Source organism: Heteronotia binoei, chromosome 7 (genome assembly GCF_032191835.1).
Source record: "Heteronotia binoei isolate CCM8104 ecotype False Entrance Well chromosome 7, APGP_CSIRO_Hbin_v1, whole genome shotgun sequence".
Classification (NCBI taxonomy): Eukaryota; Metazoa; Chordata; class Lepidosauria; order Squamata; family Gekkonidae; genus Heteronotia; species Heteronotia binoei.
The window spans coordinates 80,492,626-80,505,380 of record NC_083229.1 but is presented as its reverse complement, the minus strand read 5'-3'; the positions used below and the strand labels follow the sequence as shown (position 1 = coordinate 80,505,380).

Sequence of the window (12,755 nt, the reverse complement as noted above, 5' to 3'; positions counted from 1 at the left end):
TCACACATGAATTCTGTGGCCCTTTGACTGTATTCTATACTTTTTCTTTGGAAAAATAAAGATGAACATTACATCCTTGGTTTTTCTATTCTGGGATTTCAGGCAAAGCATTGACATAAATGACATTAGTACTACATGTAAATACTATATTACAGGGATGTCCAACGGTAGCTCTCCAGATGTTTTTTTGCCTACAGCTCCCATCAGCCCCAGCCAGCATGGCGGATGGCTGAGGCTGAAAACATCTGGAGATCTACCGTTGACCACCCCTGCTATATTATATGCCACAGCTACATTATTAGACATTCTAGAAGCTCTACGTTATTCTTCATGTAAAATTATTGTGCAGAGACATATTAAGTCCAGGTAATTGGGAGATATTAATGATTTTCTTGAATGGAATTATGAACATATGAACATATGAAGCTGCCTTATACTGAACCAGACCTTTGGTCCATCAAAGTCAATATTGTCTTCTCAGACTGGCAGCAGCTCTCCAGGGTCTCAAGCTGAGGTTTTTCACACCTATTTGCCTGGACCCTTTTTTGGAGATGCCAGGGATTGAACCTGGGACCTTCTGCTTCCCAAGCAGATGCGCTACCACTGAGCCACCGCTGTGTTTTATGAGAAGCTGTACAATACAGGTGTAAGGAACTGTGCTGTTGTCATTCAAAGCGCTTTTCTTGCTCAACTTTTGCCTTCAAAAGACAAAAGTACAATGGTACAGCAGTGTTATCTTGTGCAGGTATAATTTAGTGTTGTGTCTCCCCCACATCAAAGCCTATCGTATGATACGTATGAGGTTAAAAATAAATAACCCAGTGTCAAACTCAGTATTATCCTAAATTCCCCACAAGATTATTAAATCAAATTCTTATTACATATTACTAGTGTTTCATGACAAATGCATTAACTAACATTCCCATTTTGGTAAGAGAAGATGAACTGAAGTTCATAAGGGTTAGGTTTTGTCAGCATGAGTTGAGTGATGGCATGTCTAGGGAAAAAACCATGCTCAAATTATAATTATTACACAAATGTTTCACAGCCTTTGGTTGGCTCCTACCAGCCTTTCCGCCAGTAGAAGAGGGTAGAGGGCCCTGTTTTTGACCACTGAAAAGACTATGGTGAAGACTGTGGGGCTGTGTGGATGAAAGACGGGGGGGGGATGGAGCTGCAGAGAGGGGGGAAGTTGAGTGAGATTAAGCAAAGAAGGTAGTATGATCCAACCTTTTGGAACCGACAAATGTGTGTCACATTTGTGTGACACACTGCATTCGTTAGCCAACTACTGCCTTGCAGGATAGGCAGAGATAATGCCATACTCAGCAGAATTAATAAGTTTCAAGTTTGTTGAAAGTCATAGGTTTGAAAGGGTATATCTCTGCTTAGGCTTGCACTCTAAGAGGTTTTTTTTTTCTTTTTGCGTGAAAGACTTCTTAATTTGAACTCTGAAATAGGGGATAGTTTTCTTATTAATCCTTATCCGTCCTCCCATATGATATCAGAGCACTGCATTTATAAATAGCATTGGGTTATGAGGCCTCTGTCACCGTGAGGAGGTTTTGCTTTCTATTTTGTTTATAACTCTGGTTTAATATTTAATTGTCTCTTAAATTATTTACATGTTGCAGAGTTCAGCTGTTGTCTCTTAAAGAGGGAATGCCCAGCAAGACTCCCACATGAGTTTCCACTATAGATCTGCATCTGGATTTAAGTAATTGAATAAATGTGCTTCTCTTGAAACAATTATGCAAATCAGTGTTTGATTAAGCAGGGTTTGGTTTTTGTTTGTTCTCTGAATTGCAGTACAGATCTGTATATTTTAGTGTTAACCAGTAAATTAAAAAGATTTTCATCTGTAAATCTTTAACAGAATTATAAATAGGAGATGTCTGCGTCAAGAAAAACAAAGTAACACTATGATTTTAAGGAGCATAGTCTACATATCATATTACTTTATGGCCAGCATGATAAAAGAGCTCCCTCAAAACTATAGGATATTTTGGTAGTGTTGATCGGATTGTAACTTCTTAACTTTTATACAACAAGCAAATAAGATAATTTATAAAATCCTTGTATTTGTAACTGAAGCACATTGAAATTTCTAATTGTATTCTATTGACATCAGTAAAAATTCCATATAAAGCAGGGGTCCTCAAACTTTTTAAATAGGGGGCCAGTTTACTGTCCCTCAGACTGTTGGAGGGCTGGACTGCCATTACTGTACAAGGCCGCGGGCTGTCAGTTCTCTGTCTTCTGCATCTCTCTCCCTTCCCTACACCACACACCCCGGCCTGGGAACTCACCTCACCTCGGTATCACCTCACACTCTGTCTCCGCCACCTCAGCCCAGTGCCAGAAGTGTGCATTGCTAACGCGAGTTTAGGTTGAACGTCACTTCCGGTCTGATTTTGCCATAACCCGGTGGGCTGCATAAACGTCCTCAGCGGGCCGCATCTGGCCCGCGGGCCGTAGTTTGAGGACCCCTGATATAAAGGATAGGGCTGCAATGTTAGTTTCTTCAAACCCAAACTTACAAGTTGCTTTACCACAAAGATCATCATACATTCCTGTCAAAGGATAGTCAGCACCACCTTGTTTGCACTGAGACCTCCCCCTTCCATCTCACTGCTGAGAACTACCAGTAATACTGTTGTGCAGACTTTTACCTTGACTTCCCACCAGCTGTGCCAGAGACATGTCTCACATGCCACTGCTCTCCAGTTGGATCAGGATGCCTTTGCCTTCAATGTGTCTTTTTGCTCAGTATGTTCTAATTATGACATATAGAATCAATGTCTTTATTGTATCTAATGCTAGGAATCTCTTTTATTAAAAGTAAAACAGGTTTGGAGGATTTAATTTTGTTCCGTATACATATTAGAAATTCTTTGAACTAGGGTTGCCTGCTCTAGGTTGGGAAATTCCTCAAGATTTAGTGGCAGAGCCTGGGGAGGGCAGGGTTTGAGGAAGGGAGGGAGGGGAATTCAACAGGAATGTGATATCATAGAATGTGATCATTTTTTCCAGGAAATCTTATCCCTGTAGTCTGGAGATTCATTGTAATTCGAGGAGATCTCCAGGCCAACCCTGGAGGTTGTCTACCTACCTCTAAACATGTGCCTAAATCTGCTTCTTGTAATATGATGTTACTAGTAGTAAAGCTCGTTGTAGGAAAGAAGACAATGGGCCCTAGAAAAATTTAGTTGGGAGGCTTATGAATGCATACATAGCAAATAGGATAACCACACAGTAGCATTTTGTCATAGGAATGAAGTAATATGGAAATGAAGCATTGCCCACATGATTTGTGTAGCAACTTAGTGGTATTCAGTGTTTTAGAATGTAGGTCAGAGAATGAAGCATAGGGAGGCATGGAGAGAACTGTCTTGAACTCAGTAGGTTGTGAAGTTATCTGTTGTCCCGGGAATGGTTCAGATGAATTGCTTGATGTCTGCACTGTGTTAGAACACAGGTATCAAGTGAACATGGGAGGAAAGAGTAGAAACTGGAAGTATAGTAGTATGGAGTCTGTAGAGCATGGTATGTAACTCTGGGGGGAGATCAGGAGCTTCTGGGGGAAATTGCATTTATAAGGATTGGACTGAGAATTCTTTTCTGTGAATATTATTTCTGTGGTTTTGCCTGTCCTTATTGTAATAAACTATGTATACATTTTAGTAATTTTGGTTACAGTAACCTCGGGTTTATGTTGCTGGAATCCCTTGGTGGGGGCAGGGGATCCCCCAGTCTGGAGGCCCTCCCCCGCTTCAGGGTCATCAGAAAGTGGGGGGGGGGGATGTCTGCTGGGGACTCCATTAGTCCCTATAGAGACCAATTCCCATGTGGTATAATGGAAAATTGATCCACAGGTATTTGGGGTTCTGAGGGGCTGTTTTTGAGGTAGATGCATGCAATTTTCAGCATAGCATTGGTACCTCTCCTCAAAACACCTTCCAGGTTTCAAAAAGATTGGACCAGTGGGTCCAGTTCGATGATCCCCAAAAGAATGTGCCTCTATCCTTTATTATTTCCAATGGAGGGAAGGCATGTAAAGGTGTGAGGTCCCTTTAAATGTGATGGCCAGAACTCCCTTTGGAATTCAATTAAGCTTGCCACAACCTGGCTCCGGACTCCACCTCCAAAGTCCCCAAATATTTCTAGCATTGGACTGGCATCCCTAGTTGGGGTGGAGGGAGCAAATAGGCTCAGAGCCACATGGCTCTTTCTGCGTGTTTGCAGGGGGCGGTGGGAAGCTGCCAAGAGGGAAAGAAGTATCCTTCCTGCCCAGCCAGGCATCTCCTGTGTTTTTATCGTTAACTGGCTGCTTGGGGAACTTTTTTAGGGAGACTGAGGCACATGCCCCTCTCTTGGCATCAGTCTGAGGTTGGCTGCTTGCCTGCCTAGTCGCCCCTTTTCCATGTTCTCTGGAAAGTGCCTATTTTCTCCTCTTGCTACAGGCTATGGGTGGCTGAAGGTGATGAGCATGCTGGTGCCTGTGCTTTGCAGTCTTCATCAGGTTGTTGCATGCTTGTATTTTTGCACAGTTGTATTGGCCCTAGGTTTGTGTCTCAGCGGGGCTGCCAGAGCCCCTGTTGGAAGTGAAGGCAGGTATTAGTTTCAGATAAATTGTTTTGGCTGTAGTGTGTGTGTGTGTGTCCCCTAAAACCATGCTCTTTACTCTGGGACTGGAATGACAGCTCTCAGGGTAGAATGCCAGTCCCTAGGAAGAGAATGTGTGATCTGAAACTGGAATGGCAGGTCACACAGTGGAATAGGAGCCCCTGGGAATTGGCTCAATGTGCTGCGCCTGGAATGAGAGCCCCCAGAGTGGAATGTGAGCTCCTGGGAACAGAACGTGTGCTCTATGACTGGAATGGTGCCTTTGCTTTCTAGCTGATTGCAAACTCCCCACCTCCTTAAGTCTTCATCAGTGCACTGCTTTCCAGAGCTGTGGATGGAAGGGAAGGTATTTATTTCAGAGAGGTTGTGTAGCCTTGCAAAGTTTACAATGCCCAGCCATTTAATGTATTTTCCCATTTATATCAGATTCAGCCATCATAACAAAGGATTTTGACACAGGGCATTTGGCCAGCATAGGTTCTGTTGAGGGGGTGGAGCAGAGGCAGAATATTGGAAGAGCAGAAGTAAGGTGGTGTGAGTCGCCTGGTTTATTACACCCCAGGGCCCCTATGCCTGCTTGTACCCCTCCCCACTGCTGAAGACATGGGTTTGTAACTCTGGGGGGAGATTGGGAGCTTCTGCGGGGGCTGAGGGGGATAGCATTGGAGCAGGGGAAAAGGGAAAGAATGGGCTGAGGGACCTACCGGCGCTGATAGTGGTGGAGACCAAGGTGTGGGGGGGGGGGAGCAGTGGAGGAGACAGGCAAGCAAGTGCAGCGCAGGTGGCATAGGGATGGCAGGAGGCGCTCATCCATGTTGTGGAGACTGGAGGCGGTGGGGGGGGCCAGCAGCTGGGGCAGCAGTGGAGGGAGCAACAGTGGCACAGGGCTGTGAGGACAGTCAGGAGGCTCACCTGGAGGCTGGAAGGGTCGTGCAGGAAGCTCCGAAGGACACGTCATCACCGCAGCTGGCAGTGGAGGAAGGGCAGTGCAGGAGGATCTGCTTGTGTGTCTTGGAGGCTTTGAGGAGGAGGCAGGCCAGCAGTGGAGAGAGTGACAGCAGCGTGTAAGCTGCGAGGGTGGTGGGGAGGCATGGCCAGAGGCTGCAAAGGATGGCGCAGGCCTCTGCAAGGGCGGCAAGTCTTTGTCGTAGGTGGCAGTGGAGGGACAGCAGTGCGGGTGGTGTAGCGGCAGCAGGAGGCTCTTATCAGTTTTTGGCTGTAAGGAACCAGGCAGCCCACAGTGGAGGGAGCAACAGCGACACAGAGGCTACGAGGGCTGGAGGCTAGAAGGCTTGTGCAGGGAAGCGGCGAAGGACATCTAGGGCCATAGAGGCGTAACTGTAGTTGAGGGGCACTCTGGTAGCTGGGAGATAGAGCAACCGTGGAGCTCAGCATCAGCTGAGGGAATGTCATTTTGGCAGGCTGTGGAATGTGTGAAGGCTTCAGGGGGGGGGTGACAGAAAGGCGACTCAATAACAGTGGGGAGCGCTGACTGACAGATAGCAAGCCAATCCTGCTCAGACCACATCCATCCAATAAAAATCCTGAGAACTGCCACCACGTTTGGACTTTTATTATTTACTTGTTGCAACTACAGTATGGTGAGAGTATTACAGCCATCTGGTCAGGAAGAACAGTGTAGATCTTTACCTGCTATTTCCCCTTGACCATTACTTGTATTGAAGCTTCACTTTAAAAAAAAATTAGAACAGTCCTTGTTACAGGGAAATACATTTGGTGAAATGTCTACAATTCAGTTGTTGTAATTATTCTCTTTGCCTAAATTACGTTTATGCAGCTATGATGTACTGTTATGGGTATTTGCCTGAGAAATTATACATTACTGTTAAGAATTTTTATTTTTCTTGTCAAGGTTATTCATGAATTACAGTTCTCTCTTTTAGCTCTGTGTAAGAAAGGACATATTCATTAGTTGAAACTTGCTCACTTCAGAAAATAAGTTCTTTCTTTTGAGCGGATGTTTAATTCCTTTCAAAATATTATAATTAGTGAAGATAAGTTTATTGTATCACTGATTCACAGAGATGTCCCTCAAGGGGGAGCAAACATCCATTAATTCAAAAATCCTGAGAATTAAAAAAAAATTGGCATCTTTATAACAGGAATGTATGTTTTGAACAGGATTAAAATAAACATCATGCATGCAGCACTTTCCTGACCCATAATAAAGCAAAAATTAAGTAAAATATAAATTTTTAATGTTGTAAGCACCAGCTGTTGTGTTCAAAACATATCCATTTTGTAACTATTCCACAGAACCATCAATTTGTGTTTTCTAAAAGTCACCTCTTAGGAAAATACACCTATGGTAAAGCAAGCCCTTTCCAGTTATTGTATTTTCACATGTAGTGACCTAGTTTAAATTGATAGTGTTGTTTTTCTAAAGTACATTTAAAATCTAGCAACCTTTTACATGATTTTGTTAAAAAACAAACAAACAAAAACCCCTGTAGTGTGTTGTAGAGATGTGAAGTCTGAAAAACCAGAAGAAATCAGGAGAAAAAAGTGGTTTAAAAAATCCAGTGTAAATATTGGAAATTTTGGGGCGCTCTGGAAAAAAAACTCTATGAAATATTTTAGTTAATACTTTTTGTTAAGGTAAGATACTCAGAATATGTAGTACAAAGATTTTTTTCTACAGCAGCCTTCAGTTTTAAAGAATGATCATTGTGCATACACCTGTAGAGATATACAACCTATTTTAAATAATGTTTTATTGTTTGAATGTGACTAATTTCTAAACTCTGTATCAAAATATGAATCTAGTTCTATGAGACTCTTTCTGTCCAAATAATACTTCTGTTTGTTTAGTACATGATTCATATTTCTATTTTCAACTTTTGTTTTTCCTACCATTCAGATGGCAAAAAATAAGTTACATCATGTGCTAATAGCATGGGGTGCAGTACAAAACCCACCCTCCCATGTCATATTGGGTATATTTGCCATTTTGTTGGTGGAAAAACAAGGTATCTATATGGCAAATATGCTATAAATTAAATGTTGCATTTTGTGTCATGAAAACAGTAAAGTACATTTAGGTTTGATTAAAACGGGAAGGTTTCCATCCTTCCGAAAATGGCCCCGGTGTGGGGTGTTCACTGATTGCTCTTCTTTTATGGCAGCGTGAAACACACTCCCCAGTGCTGCAGCTGGCGGGAGATCCTCAGGAATCACTCGCAGAAACCAAAAATTGCTCCTCCTTATGCCTGTGGAAATTCTAGGCTTGATCCAAGCCTTACTTTGTACATATTTTTCTTCATAGCGAAGTCAGTGTAAGATTATCACATGTGTTACTTTATCTAAAATTCCTAAAATACACATTTGCTGCAAACAAAAAATATTATTTCTAGGCCTCTTATAAACACAGAAGGATGTATTAAACTAATATTTGCATATTTAATCAAGAAAACACATTTTTTCAGGTATAGTGTGACAGGTGGGATTTCACAGAGCTTGTGCTAGAATAATTTTGTAAGCTTTTATAGTACTTCAGGGCTTCTGTTTTATTATCCAGGGTGTTCTTCTGTATGCATGGGAATCCTCATTTTAGTAGAGGGGGTGACACATCAATATTATAAGTAATTATTATTATTTTCTGTATTTATATTCCACATGTTCCCCATAGGGGCTCAGAGCAGAGCACAACATGAATGATAAAATCACAATAAAATCAACATAACAATAAAATAGCATAACAGTAAAAACCAATTTCAATATTCAGTCCAACAGAATAGTTCAGCAGGACCAAATGGCATAACAATACGATGCAGCAAAACAGCGCAGTAGGATAGTACAGTAGGAGAGGCCAACCGATCTAGTGGATAGATAACCGCCGCCTCACCCCAAAACCTGGTGGAATAGCTCCGTTTTACAGGCCCTATGAAAGGCTAGCAAGCCAGGTAGGGCCCAGATCTCCATAGGGAGCTGATTCCATCAGGTTGGGAAAGACTGAGAAAGACCTGGCCCTGGTAGAGGCAAGACTGGCTTCTCTTGGGCCGGGGACAGTCAGAAGATCTTGGAAGGCTGAATGAACCAACTTCCAGGGCACGGGAAGAGACGGTCGCACAGGTATGTTGGTCCCAGGCCGCTTAAGGCTTTAAAAGTCAGGACTAACACCTCGAAGCGAATCCGGTACTCTATAGGCAGCCAGTGCAGGCCGTGGGGCACCGGCCGCATGCTCTCCCATATAGGCGATGCAATCAGCAGGCGAGCAGCCGCATTCTGCACTCGCTGTAGTTTCCAGATCAGCTTCAAGGGCAAGCCAGCATAGAGTGAGTTACAGTAATCTAGTCTGGAAGTGACCATTGCATGGGTCATCGTAGCCACGTCTTGGGGGAAAAGATATGGTGCTAGCTGCCTGATCTGCTGTAGATGGAAGATGGCAGACCTGGCAGTCGCCGTGACCTGGGCCTCCGTAGAAAGTGAGGCATCCAGGACTCTTCACCAGTTGGGTTGGCACTAACACAGCGCCGTCCAAGGTTGGGAGGGGGGGTGCACAAACCACCCCACCTTGATTCAGGCACAGGACCTCCATCTTAGTTGGATTTAACTTCAGTTGGCTCTGCTGCAACCATCCCACTACAGCCTCTAATGCCTCGGACAGATGTCCAGGGGCAGAAGACAGTCTGCCATCCATCAACAGATAGAGTTGGGTGTCTTCAGCATACTAGTGGCAACCCAGTCCAAAACCTCAGGCAATCTGGGCAATCTAGATGTTGAATAATATGGGTGAGAAAATAGCTCCCTGCAGCACTCCACATATAAGTGGGTGTCGCAGGGAGGTCTGCTTGCCCAACATCACCCTTTGTCCCCGTCCCTGGAGGAAGGAGGAAAACCATTGCAAGGCTCCATCCGCCGTATTCCAGCGACAGCGAGGCGGTGGGTCAGTAGATCATAGTCGACGGTGTCAAATGCTGCTGACAAGTCAAGAAAAATCAGCAGCACCAACCCACCTTGGTCCAGGTGTCTTCTTAGGTCATCTGTGAGGGCGACTAGTACCTTCTCCATCCCATGGCCCAGATGGAAACCGGATTGGAATGGATCCAGGGTGGATGTTTCATCCAGGAAAACCTGTAACTTCTCCGCCACCACTTTCTCAACTACCTTTCCCAGGAACGATAAATTCGAAACTGGGCGGTAGTTAGCTAGAACCGTAGGGTCCAGCGATAGTTTCTTCAAAAACGACTGAATTACAGCCTTTTTTATTTTCTCTGGGAATGTCCTGCTTGCCAGGGACAGGTTAACAATATCATCCAGAGAAGTAAGATTGATTTGCCTCCCTTGAAACAGATGGGAAAAGCCTTAGTGAAGTAGAGGAAACCATGAGTGCACTGGAGTTCCTGCTACAGATACCAGCCTCCAGAATTATAGTTAATCTTCAGACTACAAAGATCAGTTCTCCTGGAGAAAAGAGATTCTTTGGACGGTGGCCTCTTTGGCATTATACTCCACTGAGGTCCCTGTCCTCTGAAGGCTCTGTCCCAAAATATCCAGGAGCTTCTCAGCCTAGATCTGGCATCCCTCCACTCCCAACTCCTTCCAGTGGCCAGGGGGGATCTGGCAGTCCGATTCCTGCGCTTAATTTTTAAGAAATCTCTGGATCAGATCAAGGGCATAGATATACAGTATTAGTTTGCAAATAGAATTTTGGAGGCTTAAGGAAGAATGTTTCCTTTGGAGTGAAATTATATCACTTTTCTAAAAAATAGTATAGCAAAATTTCTAATGAGCATAATTCAAATGTACTTATTTATTATATCAAATCTTTACACCTGTATCAGTGTACAAAACGTAACATTTGTAATCCATGGAATACCCAATTATACTTTTAAATTTTTGATATACATTTGAAGGTCATGAAAATTAGTACCTAATTAGTTACTAATTTCTAAACATTGTGTTGGGTGGCCTTGTTGCATTCTTCACCTTTCTCCTTTTTGTGTGTGCGTGTGTATGAAGATGCAGATATATTACATTATACATGAAAATGATGTTAGTTTAAGCCTTACTGGGACTGAAATGATAGCATTTAATTTTCAGGTTTGTTTTTAATCTTCAGTATTTTTCAGAAGAAACCCTTTCTGTATAATGAAATTATTTTCTTCTTTGTATTCAAGGAAGGGGATGGAATAGTCTGTGCTGATCTAATAAAAAATGTATTAATCCATGGCTTCTCTTTCCTAGGGATATGAAAACAGAAGGTGGAAGACAGTGCCATTCTACTGCAGGGGTTTGTTTAAAAGACATAGTTGGCCTGGAAGGTGTAGAATTAGGAGCAAACGGGAAGGTAAGAGGTTTGTACAACCAAAATAAAACCACCTCAGCCAAATTTAGCATACTCATATTAGGGTAGCAACACAGGGTGAAATAAAATGACAATTAATATTCTCCAGATTTTTTTAGGAAACAATGGCTTTTGAACAATGAATACAAACTCAGAACACAGCTCATAAAATGTGTTTACATGTATGTATCCCTTCTGAATAAGTTGTTGTTCTTTCCTAGACTGTTTCTTACACACAGTTTCTGTTTCCAACAAATGCCCTGGGAGCACGGAGAAACACCATAGACTCCACCTCATCTTTCTCACAATTTCGCAATGCAAGCCATCGTAGCCTTTCATTGGGAAGGGCGAATAGCACTCAAGGAAGCATTGATGCAGGTAACACTTCAAAATGTTCACTAATGAACCTTTGGAGTAACTATCTCCTTGTGGGAGTAACACAGTGAAGATGCCTTTGCAGTGACATTCTACAAACCTCCATTTCTTCCCTAACCCATGAGATCTAGCTGGACCCAACAGGCACTGGAGCAATTTCTTACTGCCTCGGGTTATATTAATGTGAGCTGTTGCAGCTGCTTATGACCACAGATGTGGAGCACCCTGGAATTGTTGCAGCTTACCCAGGGCTTTTTTTTTTTTAGCAGGAACGCAGTTGCGTCTGGCTTGGTGTTAGAGGGTGTGGCCTAATATGCAAATGAATTCCTGCTGGGCCTTTTCTACAGAAAAGCCCTATTTGGAACAATGGTGAAATCAGGGGCTGTGGCCAAATATGCAAATGAGTTTCTGCTGGGCCTTTTTTACCAAAAAAAGCCCTGGCTGTACCAAACACTGGCAAGCAATGCCAGCTCTTTTTGCATGACCTGTAGTACCTCCCAAGTTTATTCTGGTGGAGAGCCAGTTTGGTGTAGTGGTTAAGTGTGCGGACTCTTATCTGAGAGGACCGGGTTTGATTCCCCACTCCTCCACTTGCACCTGCTGGAATGGCCTTGGGTCAGCCATAGCTCTGGCAGAGGTTGTCCTTGAAAGGGCAGCTGCTGTGAGAGCCCTCTCCAGCCCCACCCACCTCACAGGGTGTCTGTTGTGGGGGAGGAAGGTAAAGGAGATTGTGAGCCGCTCTGAGACTCTTCGGAGTGGAGGGCGGGATATAAATCCAATATCTTCTATCTTCTTCTTCTATTCTCACCTTCACCTTGTGCAATAGATCCTGCCCATTTTGTTTTTCTTCATTAAAGCGACTTGCAATGTACTCATTTAAAAAAAAAAAATTACACCAGCTGCCATGTGACTTCCTAGTAGAGCTACTTAGAGCTGCTTTGAACTTTGTAAATGACTTGATGATAATTCAGGTAGGAACCTTGCCATCCTCTCCAATCTGCATCTTCTTGATAGTTTATTAAATTAAGTACTTGCTGGAGGGGAGGGGGTGTTTGCGTCAGTGCTTGATGCCACCTCACCCATTGCTAAATTGCCATTGAAAACCACATTACCATTCACACTCAGCCTCCCTCTTCTGTCTCAAATCGCCATTCACACTCAGTCTCCCTCTTCTAATGTGGGATGCACGGGAGAAGTCTGACTTAATTAAACTGTATGCTTGTCTGCTGTACCTGGATCTCATCTAATACTGTATATGTTTAGTTATTTCCTTTGGTTGTTATAGGCAGTGACCTTGGAGATTATGTTGAATACGACCCTAATCTTTTAGATGATCCTCAGTGGCCATGTGGGAAGCACAAGCGGGTATTAATATTCCCTTCATATATGGTAAGTAATATCTGACTGTAGTATTAAAAGATTGAATTTTAGTTATAGGCTGTTTATA

General features: G+C 43.2%; 1 protein-coding gene across 1 annotated transcript in view; it reads left to right on the top strand.

Moving 5' to 3' along the window:
* The window catches only part of CABLES1 (Cdk5 and Abl enzyme substrate 1), a 67,852-nt gene that overhangs the window by 43,331 nt on the left and 11,766 nt on the right, over positions 1-12,755 (top strand). The window contains exons 5-7 of the mRNA XM_060243901.1: positions 10,834-10,936; positions 11,155-11,311; positions 12,594-12,697. Coding sequence (XP_060099884.1) covers positions 10,834-10,936; positions 11,155-11,311; positions 12,594-12,697 — 364 coding nt within the window. The remainder of the gene's footprint in view (positions 1-10,833; positions 10,937-11,154; positions 11,312-12,593; positions 12,698-12,755) is intronic.